The sequence below is a fragment of the Ceratotherium simum genome, chromosome 5 (genome assembly GCF_057802395.1).
Source record: "Ceratotherium simum simum isolate JZ-2026a chromosome 5, ASM5780239v1, whole genome shotgun sequence".
Classification (NCBI taxonomy): Eukaryota; Metazoa; Chordata; class Mammalia; order Perissodactyla; family Rhinocerotidae; genus Ceratotherium; species Ceratotherium simum.
This window is the reverse complement of record NC_141904.1, coordinates 83,451,019-83,473,865: the sequence shown is the minus strand read 5'-3', so window position 1 is coordinate 83,473,865 and position 22,847 is coordinate 83,451,019. Positions and strand designations below refer to the sequence as shown.

Sequence of the window (22,847 nt, the reverse complement as noted above, 5' to 3'; positions counted from 1 at the left end):
GTTCAGAGCCCATTAAAAAAAGTTTTTTAAACAAAAATTCATTTTTTATACTACAGAAGAGTATAAAGAAGAAAACAATAAATGCCAAATTCCCAATCATCTTACTGCTAGCTAAACCTATTAACATTAAACAACAAGTTTTATAAGTATATATAATTTCAAAAGAACAAAATGAAAAGTAGAAACATCTTCCCGTTGTAAAGGCAACCACTATTAAGTTTCCTGTGATTCCTTCTGGAAATTTCTGCATACATGTAGCAGTATATATGTATGTACCTGAACAAATGGCCTTTCTAAAAATGCATTCAAAAGGCGATGTCCTTTATACCCTTCATGCACTCTGCGTTTTCTCTAATAAAACATCCTCTTGTATCCTTTCTCCTTCCTGCTCTGCCTCCAGAAACCAAGCCTGCACCCATCTCTTAAGCCTGCCTCATCTCCTATTCTGCTATTCTCTGAGTGGGTGGTGAGGTTAGCTTCTACCCCCCTGGGGCCTCACCTTGGTGCCCACCCCGGGCAGGTTGCAGAGGGCCTTGTGGGCCTCCTCATAGGGGGCCTTGCGCAGCTGCTGCAGCCAGGGCAGCCCGCCCTGTTCTTCCAGGATGGCTCGGGCACTGGCATTCACGTAGCGGGCACGGTATCCCAGGCCCAGCTTCCTGAGCTGAGCCTCCACCTCTGGCCCTGTGGGGGTAGGGTGGGGTGGGGAGGGGAGCAGGGGTCAGGCATCCTCAAATCCTTCCTGTCCTTGGGCTAGTGTTGTGAGCCCTCTGCCCCATAGGAATGCTTTTCCTAAGCACCCCTCTCCCACCTCACCACCCTCTGGGAGACAGCAGACACTTGCATGTGCAAAGGAACGGGTTAAGGCCTGGGTTCTGCCCCTCTAAAAATGCTTTCTGAGCACCTACTATGTGTTGGGCACTAGAGCAGGCACTGAGAAGGACTTGCTGCCCTGGAGGAACTCCCTAATTGAGTTCCTTAACCTTTCCAAAGGGCATTCACACCCATGATCTAACATAATAACCATAATGACAGCATAATAACACAATGGCTTCTATTATCAAGTGCTGGGTATCATGCACAGGTGAAGTGCTTTAGGTACATTATCATGCTTACTTTTCTCAAGGACCCTGATGACAGTACTGTTGTCTTTCCCATTTTACAGATGGAGAAAATGAGGGCTTAGAAGAGGTTAGGTAACCTGCTCAAGAAAGGACATGGTGGAGATGGGATCTTGCACCCAGGTCTGGGACACCACCGCCTGTGCTCTTAACCCAACACAGTACCCTGCCTCATGATGCTTTAGTCAACCCTCAAAGTTCTAGATCTAGATAGAAACTGTTATTCCCATTCTACAAACAAATTAAGAGAAGCTTGGAGAAGTGAATGAATTTCTTGAGGTCTTATGACTACTAAGCTGGGAACTCAGACCTAAGACTGGGTTTCTAAGCACCAAAAACAGTCTTTTTTCTCCAGGCGGGCTGGCTCCTTGCTATACAGTCCCCAAGCACTTCCCCTAGCTTGGTTCTCACATCTGCCAACTGATATACTTGCCTCGCAGGGCTGCTGTGAAGAACACGTATGTTCTTGGATGCAAAATTGTTAGATTCACCACAGAGACAGCAACCTGAATTTTCAGCATACTTCCCAAATGCCAAACACTGCGCTAGGTGCAGTATGTGTATTCCTTTATTCAACCCTCGTGACAACTCGGATAGGCAGATGCTATTATTATCCCATTCTACAGACAGAGAGGCTAAATAATGTGCTCAAGGTCATATAGTTTGAAGTCAAGTGTCAGAGTTGGGATTCAGATCCAGGCAGTCTGTCTCCAGAATGCATGCTTTTAACCCCAGACTACCACGCACTGTATACAGCTGTTGTGCTGATGAGGCATTGAACGCATGAGGCTAAAAGCACAGACTAGAAAGGTGCTGACATTTCAGGGACAGATAGAGAGGATAAGGTGTAACTGGGACTGATCCGACCAGGCAGGGTGGTTTTGGACAAGGGCAGTGTTTGGGAAGGCAGGAAGCTTTGAGATGGGAAATGGGGACTAGGGGGAGAACTGAACAGACCTGAAAGCTGTTGGAGGGCCTAGGGGCAGGGACCCACCTACTTACCAGCCAGCGCCTGCAGGCTGGGGAAGCCATGATAGGCGACATCATCGAGCTGGATGAGCCGAGGTCCAAAGGCCTGGCAGAGCCGCTCCACCATGCCAGCGATGCGGGCAATGTTGTTGTTAGAGGAACAGATGAAGGAGAAAAGGCACTCGATGGGGTCCTGCTGCAGGAGTCGCACACCTGGGAATCAGAAAGGCAGGAGGTAGATGCACCTGCTGTCAGGAGTGGCCTCTTCCCACCCTTAGATCCTAGGCAGCAAGGCTCCAGGGGGAGCCCAGGGGAATGAGGAACAGTGTTAGAGAAAGCAACACCAGAGCTCTCATTCTTCACCGCATCTTGTGAGGTCTGGGTTATCATCCCATTCCATAGATAAAGAAGCCACAATGTAAGCACTATGAACAGGGGATTTGTGTCCGTTTTGTTCACTGCTGTATCCCCAGTCACACAGCAAATGCTCTGTAGATATTTACAGAATAAATGACATCACCTGCCCCAGGTCACACAGCCAGGATTTGGCTCAATATCCTTGTCCCTCCACTACGGTGATCAGCAGGACAATAATAATAGTAATAATAATGTGTACTATTCTGAGCACTTTACGTGTATTAGCTTCTTTAATCTTCATAAAACCCTATGAGGTAGATATAATCCCCAATTTACAGATGGTGAAACTGAGTAACTTAACCAAAATACAAAACCCCAATCCCTGCCCTAGGCCCTATACTCACCTTGGAATTTCTGAGCCACCTCTTGGAAGTGTGGGTCCACAGAACTCCAGTGGCGATACAGTTGAGCCAGGCTGACATCCAGCTGGAAGTACTGGCGCACGGCCTTTAGCTCCTCTAGTGTGGGCTTGCCAACCTGGCTCTTGTCCCCTCGGTACACAGTGCAGTAGAGCTGCTCCTCAGTCTGGGTCAGCGTCCATACCTGGTCCGCCAGCACGCCACTCCAGTGCGCAGGGCTTTGCTCCCTCCACCTGAGCCCCCAGGCACACGGCAGCCCTAGTACTCAGTTTCCCTTCCTGCACCCTTTGGGGCCCTCCCATCCTACAACTGCTCCACACACAAAACTGATTTACGAATTGCAAAGTAAAAGTGCTTTCTTTCACATCAATTATATCGTCTAATCCTGATAACAACACTATACAGGGTTATTACATCCACTTTATAAAGGAGGTAACAGGCTCACCACCCGTGCCTCAGTTTACTCTTTTGTACCCTGAGTTTTTTCCCATCACCCCCAACATTCTTTTGCACCCCAGGCCTGCAGTGCTGAGGAGCCAGGATCACTCACCGGAAGGACTGCCCAGGAGCCAGAACCAGGTCCAGGCGCAGCTCAGAGCGTGGACAGGGGATGGAGGCCCACAAGGCCGGGATGGAGGCTAGAGTACGATGCCCCATGCTACCGTTTCCATATCAGGCTCCGCCCCACAATGGCCCCGGCCATTTACTCGCCGCCAAAAGACCACGCCCCTTAGGGTCTCGTCCACCAGTCCTGGCCTCTTAATCTGTTTATCTAAGACCCGCCCAGTTTTATTTAATTCCTCAACTCCCCACAGGCCCCGCCCCTCCCACTCCGTCCCACCTCCTGCCCCAACTCTCCCGCCCTTTCTCCTGGCGTTTCCTTCCCCGCTCCCCAAGCCCCCTCCCCACTGTCCCACGCACGGCGGCGATTTTGGGACGCGCGCGCAAGCGCACTCTTCCGACTCCTCCGGGGAAGACCTCGCTCTCACCGGAAGTAGGGCTCAAGCCGGCTTATTGGATCCAGAGGGAGCCAATCCGCGAAGTAAGAGGCGCCAATGAGAATCAGGCGTGGCGGCGGGTAGGCGGGCCTGTCTGAGGCGCCGCAGCGGTTGGCGCGTGCTGGGCTCGGCGCCCGCTCTTGGCCTGGCCTTTAGGGTTGTCTGCGTTCGGCGCGCCGGTGTTCCGTGCCCGCGCCCCGCGGACCGGGCGCAGAGTGCGCCCTCAGGCCCCAGTTCTCACTACCTGATGTCCTCAGAGCCCTGGGATTCCTCAGGGCTTGGCCGCAGTGCCACATCCTCTCCCCGCCGGCCTCAGAGAGCCTTTCTCCACCGAGCTCTCCAGACAGTCTGCTAGTCGCGCTCTCGGGCCGCCTCCCACGAACCCCGTCTTCACCGACACTCGGACCCCAACACTGCTCCGGCCCCTCTGAGCCCGCGGGAGGCGTCTCCACCGCGTCTGTCTCCTGAGGATTCTGTCTTCGCGCTCGCCCGCCGAGCCGCCCCCTCCAAGCCTCACTGACCGCGGCTCTGCAGCCTTAGGCCTCCTCACAGACTTCGCTCCGGCCGAGGCCTCTCCGGGTTGTCCCGCCTCGGCCGCAGCCCGCCGGCGGCCCCAGCGCTCCCTCAGTCTCGGCATTCCTTCAGCACTACCCTGCATCTCACAGTCCGGCGCCCAGTGCGGCCTGAGCGGGAGCTTTCTCTGGGACTGGGCCCAGCGGCCCAGAGAGGCAACTCGGAATCCAAGGACAAGTTTGTGTGTGGCCCTGAGGCAGCCTATCTGCCTAGCCTAGTTGCCAGGGCCGGCTGCCTGGGCCCAGGAAGGATGCATTATGTAATTTCTCCCCTTCTGGAGAAAGACACAAAAAGCAAGGAGCTAGGAGACATGAACTTTATCTGGGCGATTTTTCACCTTCTAGCAGTGATTTTTGGTTGCTGTATCTGAGTGATTAGACTGCAGATTCCTTACGGGCAAGATCTGCAGCTGATTTATCTGTGTCCCACCCACAGTACCTACCCAGCAGGGAGTACCACGAGCATAGGATCATCAGACAAAAATACTGTCTCAGTTCCACTCCTTGGTAGCTGCAAGCCTCCTGGGCAGCTGCTTCCTGTTATTGTCTCATCTATAGGCATGCCCACCCACAGGCGCCCTAGCACTTGGAAGGCATTCCAATAAATGTTGTTTGAGTCGGAAAAGAAGGTGCCAAGGTTGGGAATGAATGAAGAGCAACCCTCTAGGTTCCTGCTCTGTTGGCAGTTAAAGAGGGGAAGGTCACAGCTATAGTGACTCTGAGGCACTTGAACCATTCTACTGGGAAAGGAGTTGAAGCATCTGAAGTTCACGAAGGAATGGACAGTGGCCTCTTTCTCCAACAGTTCAGCATACTGGTTAAAGAGCCAGCTTTGCAAACAGACAGACCTGAGTTCAAATCCTAGCTCTGCAACTTCCTAGTTGTGGGAACTTAGGCAAGTTAATTTTTCTAAACCTCAGTGTCTCTGTGGAGATAACCACCCTATTATTAAGCTTCCCCATAATTATTGCAAGAATTACATGAAACTGTATCTAAAGGTGCTCAGCACAGGGCCTACCACTCAGTTAAGTGCATGGGGAATGGGAGCTGTCATATTTGCTGATGTCTTACAAATGCAGCATGCACAGCAGCCAGCAACCTCGTGGGCCCAATTATTTACTATCCCTGGGGGACAGAACCTCCCTTTGCCCTGGCAGAAGGCAAGAACCAAGAATTCCAAATAGACCATTTATTTTCTAAGAATCAATATATTTTCTTCCTTTGAAATAAATACAAACCAGTTTGAAAGGTAGGGGAATCTATGGGAAGAAGGGAAGTGGGGACAGGCCCCAGTCTTTTTTTTAGTACCAAATGACTCTGGCGCGACCCGGAAACGCAGTTACAAATGAGAATAATTTAAATTCTCCGCTAATTACAGTATTTACAACAGCAGGGGAGGGGGTCACCTAGTGCCCCTCTTCCGGGCTGGACAGTCATCAATCCCACTGCTAGGCTGGGCAGACGCCCGCTCACCTCACCACCTGCAGGGGCCTCAGGCCACTAGGCAGTTACAGAATCTCCTGGCATGAGCAAGCAGAGGTGGTGCGATGGCCTGTTTTATGCAGTGTCCTAACCTTGGCCCACCACCCTGCACTACAATGCTGTGAGGTCTCTGGAACTTTCTGGCCTCCCTTCTCCTTGCACAGAGCCACCATGGGCCCTTGGAGTGTTCTGTACAGTCCAGCTGCACTCAGGGCGGGAGGGACCTCCCCCACCCAGCTTCCCCTGAGACTGGCCCCAAGACCAGGAATGAGTCAGTGCAGAGGCCGGTGCCACTCCAGGACAGTGAGCAAAGGGGAGGAGAGAGGTGGCAGGGCACTGTAGGCTGGGCTGTGCTGGGCAGTATCAGTCACTATCGCTGGTCTCGCTGCTCTGCTCCCCCTGCACCTTACTGCGGTGCTGCAGAGCCCTGTGGTAAGCGATCTGCACTGACTTGCGGATGTTGGACTTGCGGCCTTCCAGCATCTTCTCCTTGTCGAGGTCCTGGTTCACGCCCAGAGGAACCAGCTTAGTCCTGGGCAGCCACTGCCTGTAGGATGAGGTGAGGATCAAATAAGTCATTTCTGGGAGAGCAGCAAGCACCATCCTTCCTCACTCCTTCATTCATTCAAAAATGAATGAGCGCCTACTCTGGGCCAGGCTCTCATGGGCACTGAGGTTACAGAGACCAAGGAGACGCAGTCCTTGCTCTCAAGGCTGTTCCCAGTCTAGTGATGAAAAGAGCCCAGTCAACAGTCACACTGAGGGGTAAATAACCACAAGGTAGTTATGGGTGCAAAAAGGAGGAGCCCTGACCTAACCTGAAGTAGGTACCCTATCGCATAGGCTCCAGGCTGACTTGACTGACATTAAGTATCCTCCGCAGACAATTAACAAAAAGACTACATGTGTAAATGTAACAGAACAGGGATTCCGAGCCTGAATGTTTATGCCTGCTTTATCCTCATCTTGTCACCATGGAGGCAGAGGTGGAAAACTAAGTCTAGAAGCTACCTGAGTCTGGATGGGGAGCCACCCCCACATGTGTCACAGTCACTGATGGTCCTTTGGTTGCTAGCTACAGCTGTTTGTCAGCTGCTGCCCACCCAGTCTCTCAGACACATGGTCAACTCAACCCTTTTGCTCCCTCCCCTACTGATTTGTGATAGCCCAGTCTGTCTGTTTATTGCTGGAGTTTCCTGGCAGCCTGTCCCTGTACCCAGGCTTGCATCTGTGGCTGTGAGTCACAAAAAATGCTCCCCCTCTCGCTTACCAGGTTCGCTTGTTGTCAAAGAAGAGGACGAGGTAGAGATGCTCTCGGGCTTCCTGGGTCATCTGCTCCCCAAGTTTCAGCACCTCCAGTGGGGGCACGGGGATGGGAACCCCATGGTGGAATATACCTTCCCGGGGCATCTTTGGATCAATGATCTGAGGGTGTAATAAGACCTTGGTTTGGTTCAGTCCCCTTCCCCAAGGCTTACCCTACCCAAGAATTTGGAGACTACCTCTGAAGAGGGGACAGAGAAAAGGTTATGCTACTAGGGCTGCAATGCTGACCTTTGGCTTCTTCTCATGCTGAACTATTTCAGAGCCCAAGGGGCAAAGGGAAGGAAAAGGGAGAGATAGAGAAACTAACCCAGGGACCTTTAAGTGTCTATCTGCCAAAGACCCTTGTGTACTCTGCAGCTCAGCAGAGAGTAGGAAGTCTGCTAATTGTGAGTCTGTGTTCTGGAGTTGGAAAGTAAGGGGTATGACGAGAAAAGCAGAAGCCTACCAGAGCTGGGTACGAAGGATACCCTCGACATTTGGCCCACACCAGGTCCAGAGCATCCAGGGGGGAGTCCTCATCCTCCGACAGCCAGCCAGCTCCCCGGCCCAAACTCTTCCTTACCACTTCACAAGAATGGGAGAGAGGAGGTGGATCAGCAGCCAGGGGGCTTGCAAGGCCCTGACACTGGGCCCCCTGCATCCCAGGCCTTGGGCAAGGGTACTTACTGCTGTGGCCCACGCCGCGGCCAGTGCCCACGGAGTAGGCCTCGTTTTCAGTGCCTGAGGTATCTTCACTGCTGTCTTCGGGGAACGTGCCCCGAGAGAAGGAGGGCTTGCCCCGGCCTTGTTTTGAGGGTGTTGTGCTGTGGACAAGACAATGAGAGCTCAGCTCAAAGGAGGGGAAGAGTAGAGAATGGCATGGTGGGTGTCCTCTCTTCTTTAAGCCCCCAGGGTCTAAGACTTTTGGAAAGCAAAGTCTACTTGAAGAATTTCCAACTCAAACACCTTCAGGGGCTTAGTGGTGATTTGAGTGATGTGGGCTGGATTTAGCAGTGGTGGTGGTAAGTGCCTGCCCTGTCTAAAGGCAATACTGGCCTGATTTGCCAGATCTGATTTTTAGAGAAACCAGAAACTGGGATAACCAAAAAAAAATATGTCTGCAGGCCAAATGCAGGCCACAAAGCATCAGTTTATGCCCTCTGCTCTAAAACATCAGCTTAACCCAGGATGGTTCCCCCAGTTCCATTATGGTGACATTCTCATCTATTCCATTTATTTTGCAGAAAACCTTGGGTTTGAGCCATCTTAATCTAGGCTGAGATGGCTGTTACCCCACTTCCCATAGGGAAAACAGGAAGGGCATCCCAGAGGCAGGCCTTGATCTGGAGGGCCGGTACCTGGTCCGGTCTGAGGCAGCACTGCTGCTGCTACTGCTGCTGGACTCCGAGTCTGAGCTGCTCCGGGGAAGGCTGCAGTCATTACGGTACACCAAGAAACTCTTCTTCACTGGCTGGTTTCCACCGCTGAAGCCATTGGCTGGTAAGTCTTGGTTGGGGTTGGGGGAGGAGGGAAGGAATCGGTCAGGAAGATGTAGATAAGAGATGGCATGGGGGTAAGAGGGACTTAGAGCTTGGCTTCCCCTTCTGTGCTGGAAAATTCCTCCAACCTTAGCCAGCAGAGCTAGCTCTGGACAGCGTCCACCACAGTTGGCCACAGCCCTGCCCCACCCCTTGACAGTTACTGGCCTTAGGATGCAAATGGCTTAAAGGGCAGGAGATCCCCAAGGAGGGTGAGAAGAGAAAAGGTGAAGTGATACAATGGAGGGGGCCCTGGATGGGAATCTAGCTGGGTCAGTGTCTCTGGGCTTCAGTATCCCCCCAGTCTATAAAATGAGGGGATTGAATTAAAGGATTCCTAAGGGCCCTTCTAGCTCTGACATTTTATGGGCAAATGAAGGGATAGGTGACAGTTATGTTGGGAAGGATGGCAGCTTTGCTCACTCTCTTGGGGGGCTGGGTGATGGTGAGGCTCACCCATTGGGGGGTCTTCTGTGGATTTATCACTGTCGCTGTCTGAGCTCGAACTGGGCCGGGGGCTCCTACCCCGCTTGCGCTGACGCAGGGAGCCCATGATGGGGAGCTGGGGGGGCCCCACAGGACTGCCTCCGTGGCTGGGGGTCATCTGGCTCTCCCGGTTTTTGGGGGGCCGGCCCGGCCTCTTGGGCGGTCCAGCTGTCTTCGGGTTCTTTTTGGAGAACAGAACTGAGGTTCTCCTGCCCACCTCATGTGCGGGGGTTGAGGACATGTTGGGACCTAGGCCTGGAGCAGAGAAAGAGAGAAGGAGAGTTGGTGAGGGGGCTGATGTGGGAAAGTAGATGTCCAGGGTATGCCCTGGGTATAGAGGACCATTATTCCAGCTAGAGTTGGGGAGATGATTTGGGGGGCATGGAACTGGGAACATTGTCTCTTATACAAATAGCGAGAGAGGCAGCTAAGAGGCCCCTGATTGGGGAATGAGGGAGAAAGTGCAGCTAGCTACGCAGGAGGGACCTCTGCCGGGGGGACGGCAGGGGCTGAGTGTGTGCTGCAGAGTCAAAGTCTGGCTTGCTTTGGGGTCCACCTTGCTATCGGGTTCAGACCTTTGCTTGTCTCCTGGCTGCTGCTCTCCTCGGCGGCACTGTCTGTCTGCCCGTCCTTGTCACAGGCTGCTGGGTGGGGTGTCAGGCTGCCCCGGCTGGAGGGGCCATGCCGCTCAGACCCATCCCGTCCAGTTTCCCGCTGGTGGGCAAGCTTCCGCCGCAGCGCTGTCATCTCTTTCTTGATCATCTTTGCACGCCGTGAGCGGCCCACGCTCTGCTTGCTGGCATTCACCTCATCCAGCCGCTCCAGCAACAACTTCAGCTGCTCTTCCACGGGCAGGTGCTTTTGGTTCTCCAGCAGGACCAGCCGCTCTTCCTCCACTGCTAGGGGCGGGCACAGGGAGAAAACATCAGACTCAGGCAGCCCTCTGGGCCCCCTGAACCTGGGCAGGCACCCAGAAACCCACTTTTCTCCCCTTGGCTTCTCACCAGGAACGGCTGTAAAATACCAGCACCAAGATGAGGAATGGGGAGCACTGCTTTCCATTCACCTAGTATGGCTTCTTGGGGAGCATTCTTGGGGATAGCTTGCCACTGCTCAGCCTAGCTGCTTCCTGCCTACACTGCCTGATCCCAGGAGGGGACTTTTGGAAAGCTGTTCATCCCTGGCATTGGCCTCTACGTGTGTGTGACTTATCACCCACCATCTTCAGTGTGGTGTGGGGCCTCGTCTCCAGCCAGACTGTGGGGGATATGCATGCCCGTCTCAAAGTCAATGCCCATTTTTTCTGCCTGGCGCCGGGCCTGGCGGAGCACAGCGCCACCCTGCTCTCGGAGCCGCACTGCTGCCCGGTAGAAGATGGTGTCCTTGGCATTATACTTGAGGCAGTTGCTGACGATGAGGTTGAAGTCCTCCTCAAAATCATCAAAGTTCAGGTAGCGGTAAGCCTCCAAGTTCTGCTTCATGGTGAAAAAGTCCATGGGCTTTTTGATGTGGTCTAGATAGTCAGGTACCTGGGAAAGCAGGGTACGTGTGGCTAAGTGGAGATATGCTTCTCATTCCCCCTGAACCCCTGCTCCTAACAAGCCCCCCTGAAACGCATCCAGCAACCTCCTCCCACCACAATTAGAGGCAGGCATATAGCACAGGGGAAAGGAAAGCTGGATTCTATTCTTGACTTTACCAGTCACAAGCTGTGTGACCTTGGCAAGTCTCTCAACCTCCCTGGGCCTTCTTTTCCTCGCGTGGAAAACGGTGATGAAATTATAGCCAAATCTACCTTCTAGAGCCATATCAGGCTTCAGTAAGAAAATGGCTAGGGGAACCCTCTGGAAATAACACCACCTTGCATTCCTATAGCTCTTTTTAGTTATTGTTAAGACTTATAAGGAGGCTACTGCCTCAGGCCTCTCATTTTATACCTTTTAGAGAGAAGAGTCTGCCAGTCAGGACCTAGGGCTTCAGAGCTGGTTCTTTAGGTGCTGAGCCTTCTAAAGTCTCCGTTCTAGGGTTCAGCACCCCGAAAGTGTCTTCCTGCCCTGGGATTATTCATTTGGCAGACTCAGTCCCTGCCTCTGGGGAAGGAGTGCAGATTGCCTCCCATTCTGGGCCCTTGGGGTATGACAGGGACAAGACAGAGTCCAGGTGATGCATGTGGCTCCAGTTCATCCTGGAGCCCCAAAGCCACCAGCCCCTCTCTTCAAGATCCCCTCCTAGTCCCTGGCCCAGACCTGCAGCAGGGGTCCAACTGCGAGAGGAACAGAAAGAAGGTGGAGTGAGGGGAAGGGATTCTTACTTCGTCCAATTCGGTTACCTCAGACAGAGGGACCGGCTCGCTGAAGATGTTGCCTGTGTCCTTCTCTTGGAGCTGCTCCAAGGTTTTGCGAAGGAGGATGAGGAAAGGGGTCAGCTGCATCTCCATAGCGATCTGCTGGACCTTGATCTGACACACATAAAGGCCTAATCAGCCAGGGCTAGGCCAGTCCCTTGGCAGAGGTCTGAGGAGATGGTCACAGCTGGTTTGGAAACTCGCCTTCCTTCCCACGCCCCACAGTTGGGTGTACTCACTCAGGTCTACCTTCTACAAAGCCTCACCCAGTGAACCCTTCCCCTGACTACTCTGGCCTTTCCCTTCTTTGAATTCCCAGTGCCAGCTACCTGTATCACATAATTTAGGGTTCCATTCATACTCTCCTGTGACATTCTGCTTCCGGTGGGCCTGAGAGCCCACTAAGCGCCAGGAGACGTGACTCCAGCATCAGCCCTGTTGCTTCCTGGCCAGGGACACATGCTTTTCCTTCTCCCGGGTCTGTTTACTCCTCTGTAAAATAAAGCTGGCCCAGGAGCACTCACCGTCTCCCTTTTGAGTTTCTCCCGCTTGCGGATCAGCTCAACCAGCAGCCGAGCTCGCTCCAGGTCATGCCGGAGCCGCTGCCAGGACTTGAGCTGTTCTTTGAGGGCCCAGTTCTTATCCTCAGAATCTCTCTGTAGAGGCAAAAAGGGGGTCAGGAGATGATGAGGAAGCCAGAGGAATGACCAGAGGGGGGAGAGCCCAGGAAACTTGGGTCAAGGGCAGGTAAAGCCAAAGGAGGGAGCACAGTGATTTACTGGCAGGCCCACCAGCTAAAGTGGGAGCTCCTCAACCTATAAGTCCCTGGGCCTGGCACAGAGCTGATGCTCAATATGTGCTTGTTGAATGAATGAATGAATGAACACATAGGAACAATGCCATTCCACTGAGCGGATAATCTGTAAGGATTTCATCCTGAGCCTGGTTTGAGGGCTAGCTTAAAGGAGGAAACCGCCTAAGCCCATGGACACTGGAAGCTATAGTCACAAACCTGTCCTCATCCCTCTGGCCCTAGTTCCCAGAGCCCATAGGGAATCTGACACAGTACCCCAACTTGGTCACAGTTCCTCTGAGACTGTAGGTGTGTCTGCAGGCGACGGAGCAGTGGGACCCCGTTCCGCGACTGCCGCTTCAGCGTCCAGTAGCTGTGCAGCCTCTGCATGAACTGGCTCTTCCTTTGGATGGTCAAGCGGTTGGTGATTTTACTGAGCCTGGGAAGCAGGAGAACAAAGAGAAAAACCTCTTGGGCCCTGATTTTCTTAAGCAGAACAGGGGTCTCTGGCCAGTGAGAGTTCCTAAATGGGGCTGAAGAGGGAATAAGTCTGTTGTCAAAAAGGCCTGTGACACTGAGCTTACGAAAAAGAAGAGCAAATGGTGCCATCGATGGCACCTCAGCAGACAGGAAGCCAGGCTCCCAGCACTAAGCCAGATCCCTAACCCTGTTCACTAAGGGGTCTGGGAGCTTGGCCCCTAAGACTGCTCTTGTCACTGCAGCCCAGAGTACTACCTAACCCTGGGATACCCTACTCAGACTGAGCCTTGGAAGGTTTTAAGATGAAATACAATTGTACAGCAGTAAACTACAGGAAATCTAATACATACGGACAAGAGAGAGTTAAAAATAACTGATGACCGCAGCCCTCATTTGGACTCATTTGTGGCAGTAACCACTTTGCAATTCCTTGAGCGTTTCCTTCCCCCTTTTTCATTCCATTTCTCCCTTCAGGGTCAGACCATTTCTTCCATTGTGGCTGGTGGCTATTCCATCTTCTTTCTTCCTAACTTAAACCACACCATTAAAATGAAGGGCAATTTAAAACACCTGTTTGGTCTGAGCGATAAAAGCTGAACTTTCTGGCTCCTAATGTAAAAGTCAGGTGACCTGCTATAGCTAACCTCTTTTGGAATTTAGTGGGGTTTGTTTTTTTGTTTTTACTTCTATGTAGCTCCTGATAGGAAGAAGATAACCCAACTCTGTCACTCCACCCAGGGGGCTGTCAGTCTCCAGGAGGGCTTCTTCTTCCCTCACCAGCCTGTCCACCTACTCCCCACATACCTGTGTGGCGGGATGCAAGGCACCGACACCACAGGTGCTGCTGCCCGCTTCTCTGCCAGGATCTTCCGCGCCTTCTTCATCTTGATCCGGGACTTGGCCTTGGCCTTCTTGACCTTCTCTGAGCTCCAACTCTTACCCTCGTCCTCCTCCTCGTCCTCATCCTCCTCACCCTCACTGTGGGACAGAGCAGGCAGGCGGCGCGCCGAACCTGGGGGTGTGTGGATATCGCAGTAGGCTGTCTTGCGGACACTGAAGGAAGTGCCGTTGGCACCCGTCTCCCGCACAGGCTCCATCTTCATGTAAAGGCCGGCCTGCTGGGCACATGTCACGTGGAAGGCTGTGTAGCAGTTGGCCTTGTGGCACTGGATGCAGGCCCCTGAGCCCCGCTGTTTGCAAATGTAGCAGGTCAGCTTCCAGCGAGCTGGTGGGATGTGCTCAATGCTGTCGATAGGCTCCAGGAAGACCGTGTTGGCGAAGCAGACCTCAGGGATCCACAGGGCACACACCACATGGGCCCAGCGCCCATCATCTGTCTGCTTGAAGGCACCACCCTTGTTGGGGCACAGGGCACAGTCCACAGCACGGGAGGGTGACTGTAGGCAGCGGCGGCACAGCCACTGGCCCTCAGGGATGTAGGGGACACCATAGCACTCCTGGTGCACAGCCAGGTTGCACATGTCACAGAAAAGGATGACATTGCTGTTCTGGCACTCACCATCATTGCAGATACAGCACACAGCATCCTCATCCACTAGTGCATTGGGGTCACCTTTATTGTGGCTCTCAAAGTAGGACTCCTTCTCCAGCCGGTCCATTAAGTACTCAAAGATCTCCTGCGGGATGGGACTCACACCCTCTGTCTTCCGCCGCTCATTCATGATATCCAGCCAGATGTAGTCCTCTTCATCCATGTCATACTCCACTTCCTCGTCCAGCTCCTCTGCCGACTTCTCGATGTACCTGCAGTACACACAGGCAGCTCAGCATCATATGATCGAGGTTTCCCTCCCTTTAAGACAATGGCTTACATTTACTGAGCACTTACTCTATGCCAGGCCTGTGCCTTTATATATGTTGTCTCATTCCATCCTCACTTTAATCCCAGGTACTATAGGTCCCATATCATTCCTATTTTGCAGCAAAGGAAACCTAAGGTTTGGGAGGTTAATTCACCTGCCCCAGCTCCCTTGTGAGAAAGTGGTAGAGGTGGGATGTGAACCCAAGCCTGCAGACTCCAAAGCTCATGTCTTAGCTGCTACACTGCCTCCCTTGGAGTGCAGAGGCTCAGCTAGACTCCTGAAGTGAGGAGGATGGGGCAGCTAGGACCCACTGGTGTGGTCTGGATGATGATGCAGAGAGTCAGGAGAAGGAAGGTCTTCAGGTGTCACTTGGAAATTATATATAAGTTGTTTTAGCACTAGCTGGCAGCATTCTGAATGGAGCTGCTGTGGGTCTTCTGTCAGCTGGTGCAGCATCAGCTCAGGGCTCCCTCAAACTCTAGGTACTATGTTGTTCTCTGGAGAGATAACAGTCAGAATAGCTAAGATTCACTGAGCCTTTACGATGAGCCAGGCATTGTGGTAAGTTATCACATTTATTTTCACCACAGCCATATGGTCAATGTTGTTATTGCTCTCATTTTGTAGATGAGGAAACTGAAGCTTTGAGAAGTTAATTAACTGCCAAAGACAGATAGGTCACCAACCAGGAAGTGGCAGAGCTAGGATTCAAATTCCACCCTACAGCACTCATATCCAGCAGGACTGAAGTGAGAGCTGCTCCAGGTGCCTGGAATACAGAGCAGGCTCCTCACACCCTTGCCATACTCTAGGTGGCCTGGACTCTGGTATTGTAAAGCTACAGGGAGCTACAATGGAAAGAATGGAGCTTTGGCTTCTAACAAACCTGGATTTAAATCCTAGCTCTGCCACTTTGTGACCTTCACTGCTCCTGGACATCACTGCTCTTTTCTGAACCTCAGTTTTATTGATGATAGAATGAGACTCCTACTACTTACTCCCAAAGATACTGTCAGGATTAAATGGTATTACAAAAATGAATGGGCTGAATTAAGTGGCACACAGCAGGTCCTAGCTAAATGTTAGTTCCTGTCCCTCCCCTCCCCTCTCCACAAGGAAAATGGGGGCTCTGGGTGCTAGAGCAGGCCAGCTGAGCACAGGCTCTGGAGCCATGCTCTGTATGACTGCAGACAAGTGAGCTACCTCCCTCCCTGAGCCTTGGTTCCCTCATCTGAAAGTGGTGATGCTATCTTTTTTTTTTTTTTTTTTTAAAGATTTTTTTTTTTTTTTTTTTTTTTTTTCCCCCAAAGCCCCAGCAGATAGTTGTCTGTCATAGCTGCACATCCTTCTAGTTGCTGTATGTGGGACGCGGCCCCAGAATGGCCAGAGGAGCGGTGCGTCAGTGCGCACCCGGGATCCGAACCCGGGCCGCCGGCAGCACAGTGCGCGCACTTAACCGCCAAGCCACGGGGCCGGCCCATGGTGATGCTATCTTGAACCAATTTCACACAGCTGTTGTGAGCATTAAATGAGTTAATGCAGGTAAAGTGCTTTCAACAATACCTGGAATGAAGCAAGTACTCAATAAATGTTAGCTTTATTATTAGCTTTTGTATAGCCCTGAGCCACCTTGCTTTGTATTATAACTATTCATGTGTCTAACTCGTCTACTACAGGATAGAGGTAAGGACCATGTCTGATTCACCACACAGAAATACACACTCAGCGTTGTTCATTTAAAAGGCATTTTGCAGGTGGAAGGGTGGAGAAAGACTAAAATGATGTGTCTATAGGAAGCAGCTTCTTCCTTAGCCCTTTACCCCTTTCCCAAGGTGACTGCAACATCCTCATCCTTGAAAAAGGGTGTGGCTCAGGGCTAGTGTGAACCATCGGGCCCCTTTTAGGTCTTGGCACCAGCTCTCAGCCTTTTCTCTGCCATGACACATGTGATGTTACATGATGGTGCCTAACACTCCCACGGTGCACCCAGATTATAGGCTGCAGCAGATAAGGTAGGCTGCATGTCATGTACAATTCCTGGCACACCAGCTGACGCTCCACCTCCTCTCCCCCTCAAGAAAGCACATCTGAGGCAAGCAGGAGAAAGTGATGTTATTAGAGAGATAACCTCAAATCTTGTCAAATTTATATAAAAAGCAAATCATTTCCAAAACTTGGGCAGTTCTGCTAATAGTAGTAACAAATTACATTCAATACACCTCCCAAGTGATTGCAGTGCACCAGCTGAGAATGGCTGCCCTGGAGAACAGATCTGATCCGAGGAAAAAGAATCAATGTGAATGGTGGGAGGAAGAAAAGGAACAGAATGAGCTGGGCTGGGCTGGGTTGCCTGCCAGTGCAGAGAGTGCTAAAGAGCCATTAGGAGGGAGGCCAGGCCCAGAGAGGGGTCGGGGTGTTGGAGGTGGTCATGGCAGTCAGTCCTCACAGAAACGAGACACACAGTGGAAAGCCAGAAGGAGGTGGTGCTGAGCTGAACAGATCCAAGAACAGAAGAGAAGATGGGCTAACACGTGAACAAGGGAGAAAGTGACATACTGGGCCAAATCACTCGGGTTCTCACAGATTTGCTTTTAAAGAACCAAGACTTAGTAATAACATCACATGGATTGCACTTCTGGTAAAAACTACCTTTCATGTAAAAACCTTTACAAGTCCTTCTCAGAGATCAGGCCTTATGATTAGTTGACACCAAAGACTGCTCATTAACTCATCAAATGCCCTCTTTGCCTTGGATGCCAAGACTCTCAGAGAGAAGTTTTACACTTGGTTTTTGGACCATCCTTCAGCTAGGGTTTCTGTATGTAGTTTCACCACCACACTGCCCCCATCCCTTCATTTTTACCTTGTGTTAAAGAAATTTAGCCTTATGCCAGTGACTTTATTAGGAGCCACTGTGACTAATTTTGGGGAGGAAATAGGGTACCAAGAAACAAATGAAATCAATAAAAGGGCCACTGGAGGAGTGTAAAACATAGGTGATGAAAATACTGCTCATGTATACTAAAGGATAGGTGACAATAACAGAATAATGGGAAAATTACCTCTGCAGACTTACAAATTGCTTTTAGGACCTTATGAAATCAGTACCTGTAGTCTTTTACCTTTAGGCCAGCAGAGGAATAATATACCTGCTCTGCAGATGGGGTCACTAAAACACCAGAAGCCGAATGCCTTTCCCAAGGTCACACAATGATGGAATGGAGAGGGTCAGGAACCAGAAACGGGATCTTCTGATACAGTGAAAATAGTGCAGCTTTGGAGTCAGAGGAACCTGAGTTTGAATCCCAGTTCAACTATCTACTGGCAAGTGACTTTCTGTAAGTCTGGCCCCCTTTCTGGACTGTGGTTTCCTCATAAGTGAAATGAGAACAATACCTACCTAAGAATGATGAGAATAAAATAAGGGAGTGGCTATAAAGCACCCAGTGCATGTGCAAATGTACAGTGATTGCCACTATCATTAGCTGGGGCATCGTCCCTCTCACTGCCCTGGCAGTACCCGTGTGCTTCCACTATCCTTTATCCATGCCACTCTCCTATCTGCTGCCTGTCACCTCTTTCTGGCTCCTAAGCCCCGCTTGACCAGTTTTGCAGAGTTGGGAGGCAGACGTGGCCATACCGGTAATAGGAAGTTGGCCGGGGTGGGGCATCAGGAGTGTCCTGCTCCAGTTCCCGGTATACCACCTCTGGCAGCTTGGGAGTGGTGCTCGCAGAAGCATTATGGTGGTGGTGATGGTTGGAGTCCTTGCGCTTCTCCTTGTTTTTATGCTTGCCTGACTTGGGAGTAGCAGCTGGTGTCTCAGTGTTCTCCTTGTTGCTGCCATTCTCAGGGGCCTCCTCAGGGGCCTCCTCATCCTCTGACACCACATCCAGGTTGTCAAAGATGCTGATTCGGTGGACACGGCCATGCAAGTCCACCTCCACCATGCGTTGGGCCTGTGCGTAGCTCATCACCTCACGGCCTGGTGACTGGGATACCTCTGAGGGGCTGGGTGACTGCTTGTTGGCTGGGCGTGACTGGCGCCCCTTCTTTTTGTGTTTGCGGAGCGGAGTCTGCTGTGGAGGCGGTGGGTTGTCGTGGTCATAGTGGTACAGATGGTACTCGATACCACTGTAACTCTTGTAGACCTTGCGGCAGGTCTCCACGGGACACTCATATGGTGGCTTAGTTGCCCGCAAGTTGTGGCAGAAAGTCTTCACATCAAAGTCCACCCCCATGCTGTCACATCTAGAATGTACAGATTAGTTAGCATAGGCCTGAGGAAGAGTTCCTGGCCACCCAGTCCACTCCACTCTACTCCCTCTAGCCCTCCCTCTCTCCAAGGGTCCTGGACAGCCTACCTCTACAGCATCTCCAAATGCCATCTCCTCCACCCTGTGGCCAAGGTCTTGGCCTCATCACCTCTTGCCTGGTCATCCTGTCCTATGTCGCAACTCTTCTAGCCTAATCTCACATAATGTGGCCAGAGTGATCTTTCTACTGAATAGCAATGATCATGTCAATCTCTTGATTAAAAACCTCCTGATGCTCCCCACTTCCTTCAGCATAATATCCAAATTCCCTATGATGACATTCAAGGTGCTCCTTTCACTGTCTAGCCCTAGTCTTCCATTCTAGACTCTTCACCCGTTACAGCTGTGCATCTGTCTACCCAGGGCAACCTGCCATTCCCTGAATGTTATAACCTCTTCTTCCTGTAAGATGATCTCTATTTGGAATGCCTTCCATCCCCCCTGATTGGTGAGCTCCTACTCATTCTTCAAAACCCAGCTCAAATGTCACTTCTTCTGTTATGACTTCTTGTCTCTCTCATGGGCAGCTGTGTTTCCACAGCATTCCATTTTCACTTCCACCACGGCACTTACCATACTGGAAGTGTTTTGTCTCCTCCCACTTGACTGGGAGCTGTGCAGTACAGACACCAGAGCCTACCCACCTCCATATCCCCACTACCTGGCATATAGTGGACACAGTTTTTGGCAGATGAATGAATAACCTGTTGAATGAATAGCTGAATGAGGAGATCACCAGATTTGCAGCTGAGAGAGATGAATGAAAGCTAGTGTTAGCCTATGTAGAAGCCTGAATGAGTAGACAATGATTTAGTCCTGGACTCTAGCAGAAATCATTGGATTATAGAAAGAATTAGTTCATTTCTGAGGTCTTTAGGGGAAACCTCTGCTCTGGCCCTGGCCTTGGCCCTGGGAGTGGTACCTAAGGATACAAACAGGAACATGACAATCCAGGCACACTCAGCTCCACGCTGGTCCTTTCCTCCTCTCCAGTGTTCCTGGGTGAGTGGAGACAGCAGATGGCACCAGCCCCCAGGAAGCCCAGCTTGGTCAGAGACTGACCCAATTTCTTCAGGTCTAGTTGAGTTCAACAATTCAGCTAGGGGCTTGGCACCATTCCAAGCAAAGCCACTCTGAGCTCCCTTACAAACAGTGACCCCTCTTGGCCTCTCCTCCTGCGACTTAGCCAAGCAAGTGGGCTCCTCCATGCTCTCCGTCAAAGCCCCTGACTTCCACTACTCCTTCAACTCCCACACACTTCTACTTCCTACCTTTGGCTGTCTCTAAACACAAACCAATCAGAGACAAAAACAGGCACTCTTTCAATGATGGGTCCCTGGTGAATGCTGTGGCTCTGCTGCCCTGGCTCCCTAAGTAGCACAGAGATCTCGGCAGACGTCCCGCTGAGACTCGGCGGCAGAGGCACAGCGAAGGGAGTTGCGAACTTAGACCTGAAAGCCCTGGGGTATGGCGGCGGCGGAGCTCAGGGGGCTGGAGGAAGTAAGGGGCGGGGGCCGGAGGGATCAGGTCGGGCCCAGGCGGTGCCCGCAGGCCTCTCCCGGATGCGGCGAAGTTTCCACTTGTCGAAGTGTAACAAGTTAAACAAGGCTCCCCTCCTGCCATTGGCCCAGGCAGCCCTGAAGATGTTGCCCCGAGATGCCGGCTGGGAGCGAATGCACTGTCAGTTCTCCCAGCTGGAGTGGCCCCAGGTGCAGCAGGGCCGGGCAGCTCAGTGCATGCCCCACGAAAGTAGCCTACCCCTTTCCCGCTGACCACTCCCGCCTTGGTCCCAGGCCCGTACTCACCGGCCACCTCGAGTCCGGGCTCATCGCCGGGGGCGCCCGCCGGGGCTCCGACCCCACTTGGGAGGCCGGCAGGGAAAGACGGGCCGGGGAGTGGGATCCCCAACTCCAGAGACCTTAGGCCTCGCCACCCCGGCCCCCTGCCGCCCCACGCTCTGGCCTCGGCTCCCCGGGTTTCCCGCGCTGACCCCTGCCGCTCCCGGTCTCGCCGGCGCCCCGCTGTCTCAGCGCCGTCGGCCGCCGCCCGTTTGGAGAGCCCCTAGGTTGCCCAGTCTCGGAACCCGGCGCCGCCGGAACAATGGAGGCTCCCGAAGGCAGCGCGGGGACAGCGGCGGCGAAGACGGTGGCGGCAAAGGCAGTGGCAGCGGCGGCGGCAGCAGCGGCGGCGACGGCGTCTGCGCAGGGTAAACGCGGCGACGCGGAGCTGCCGAGCTGCACTTTCGCCACAGTTCCCCGCCCGCCCACTGAGGCTCGAGAAACCGTTCTCTGGGACGCAGCGGGCCCCTGGACATCCCACAGGGGTTCTCTAGCACCTCCATCTTAGAGTTGAGTTTCTGAAGACTGAAGTCGCGTTACTCGCGGTGCGGAGTTGTCGGGCCGTTTGTGGCGAATCTGCGGCCACGGACGGTGAGCGCGGGGCTGGTGGTGAGGAGCCCGCCCTTCTCCCTTCCCCCTCTGCCTCCTCCCTCCGTCCCCCCTCCCTTCTCTCTCCCTCCCTCCTGCTGGCGCCGCGGCTGCGGTAGGGACCTGGCCTTGGTCTCCGAGGAAGCCGGCGAGGCGGGGCCGGAGCCGCGGGGCGGGGCTGGGGGCAGGGCCGGGAGCAAGAGTTAACGCGGGCTGGAGCCTAAGGCGGCCCGAAGTTATGGGTAGGGGCGGGGCGGGGCTGGAAAAGAATGAACTTGTCTATGGGGCGGGGTTTTTGAGGAGTAGGCGGGGCCATTTGCAAAGCGGGCCCCGGTAAGGAGAATAGGGGCTGAACTGGATTAAAGCGTGGGGCTAAACAGAAGAGTGGGCCTCAGGGAAGAAAGGGCGGGGCTTTGGATGGGGCTGGAAGGTCAAGCTGGGCTAGGGAGAAAGGATAGAGCTGGGAAAACGACGCGAGGCTGAAGGGAAAGGGCGGGGCTTGGAAAAGGTAAAGGGGCAGGGCTGGAGGGAAAGGGCGGGACCGGATTAGGGATAACGGGGCGTGGCTGAAGGAAAGGGAAAGGGCTTGGGGAAGGTAAAGGAGCAGGACTGGAGGGAAGGTGTGGATTGAAAGGAGGGGTCGCACTTGGGGATGTGCAGGGGCCTGAAGGGTTGTGAAACGGCTTGTGTAGGGTAAAATGGAATTCAGATATTGGGAACCACGTAGGTTGCTGGGAGGTGCATCATGGGTATGGGTTGTAGAAGATGGTGTCAAAACAGAGCTGGTTTTGATGTAACTGGGCCACTTAGTAGCTATGTGAACTTGAGCAAGTTGTTAAATTCTTCCTACTACAAATTCCTTATTTGTAAAACGGAGCTCGAAAACTCTAGTCAGTTCTTGGGGACTTCGGAGAACTTGGGTGCCAGCAAGAGTCCACTTGTTAAACAATGCTTGTTGTTGAGCTATCCAGTTTTGCCATCAAAGAGGAGCGTGAAAGGGTCTTCCAGGGTTCTGGGGAAAGCCGAAGCTTCTCTTTTGTTTTAATGCAAACTTTGCATTCTACCCACTATAATGTATCTGTTTCATATACAGTGTCTTCCCAAAAACATCCTAATAAAATCAACACTTCAGGATGATGTTTTCTGGTTAAGATGTTGGGATCTGGAGTCAAACTGATGAGTTCTCTTCAATAAGTGATTTAACTTCTTTGAGCCTCAGTTTCCTCATGTGTAAAACAGAAATAAAATATAGTACCTACTTCACAGGATTATTGTGAATATTAAATAAAATGATGCTTGTAAATCACCTAGCATAGTGTCTGATATGTAGTGAATACTCAAAGAAAATATTAGCTGTTTTTATTATCCTTATTCAAAAAACTCAGAATAAATGGATCAGAGTTATACAGTCATCTTAAAGCCA

At 52.3% G+C, this 22,847-nt stretch overlaps 2 protein-coding genes across 24 annotated transcripts in view; both read right to left on the bottom strand.

The window, feature by feature from the left end:
* OGG1 (8-oxoguanine DNA glycosylase) overlaps nt 1-3,690 on the bottom strand; it is a 29,163-nt gene extending 25,473 nt beyond the window's left edge. For 3 of the 10 annotated variants that reach the window (XM_087431449.1, XM_087431450.1, XM_087431447.1), the window contains exons 1-4: nt 3,414-3,680; nt 2,849-3,096; nt 2,121-2,300; nt 500-681 (exon numbers count right to left, since the gene is read on the bottom strand). In XM_087431449.1, the coding sequence (XP_087287575.1) occupies nt 500-681; nt 2,121-2,300; nt 2,849-3,096; nt 3,414-3,520 (717 nt within the window). In that variant the 5' untranslated portion in view covers nt 3,521-3,680. Of the gene's footprint in view, nt 1-499; nt 682-2,120; nt 2,301-2,848; nt 3,097-3,413 lie in introns of all 10 variants that reach the window. The other 7 variants (XM_087431453.1, XM_087431452.1, XR_015552298.1 and 4 more) reach the window with 6 other exon arrangements.
* Nucleotides 3,691-5,589: 1,899 nt separating this feature from the next.
* BRPF1 (bromodomain and PHD finger containing 1) lies at nt 5,590-21,370 on the bottom strand. Of its 14 annotated transcripts, none has more exons than XM_004443402.3 (14): nt 20,804-21,367; nt 18,325-18,933; nt 13,666-14,625; nt 12,658-12,820; nt 12,113-12,244; nt 11,556-11,702; nt 10,464-10,773; nt 9,820-10,143; nt 9,215-9,499; nt 8,579-8,726; nt 7,908-8,044; nt 7,687-7,805; nt 7,186-7,340; nt 5,590-6,462 (listed from the first exon to the last, which is right to left on the bottom strand). In XM_004443402.3, exons 2-14 carry the CDS (start codon nt 18,921-18,923, stop codon nt 6,279-6,281), a joined length of 3,663 nt encoding a protein of 1,220 aa, XP_004443459.1. In that variant the 5' UTR covers nt 18,924-18,933; nt 20,804-21,367; the 3' UTR covers nt 5,590-6,278. The 14 variants fall into 14 exon arrangements, with proteins under 14 accessions (XP_004443459.1, XP_087287555.1, XP_004443460.1 ...); XM_087431429.1 differs by having other exon boundaries at nt 9,820-10,140; XM_004443403.3 differs by having other exon boundaries at nt 11,574-11,702.
* Between the last annotated feature and the right edge of the window lie 1,477 nt (nt 21,371-22,847).

What these genes read in the sequence shown, in the direction of transcription:
- BRPF1 (XM_014797616.2), bottom strand. Translation starts at nt 18,923, where the DNA reads ATGGGGGTGGACTTTGATGTGAAGACTTTCTGCCACAACTTGCGGGCA. An exon ending in CGGCCAACTTCCTATTACCG is followed by an intron (nt 14,626 to 18,324) that starts GTATGGCCACGT and finishes TGTGTACTGCAG; the next exon opens with GTACATCGAGAAGTCGGCAG. An exon ending in CCTTGCATCCCGCCACACAG is followed by an intron (nt 12,821 to 13,665) that starts GTATGTGGGGAG and finishes CCTGCTTCCCAG; the next exon opens with GCTCAGTAAAATCACCAACC.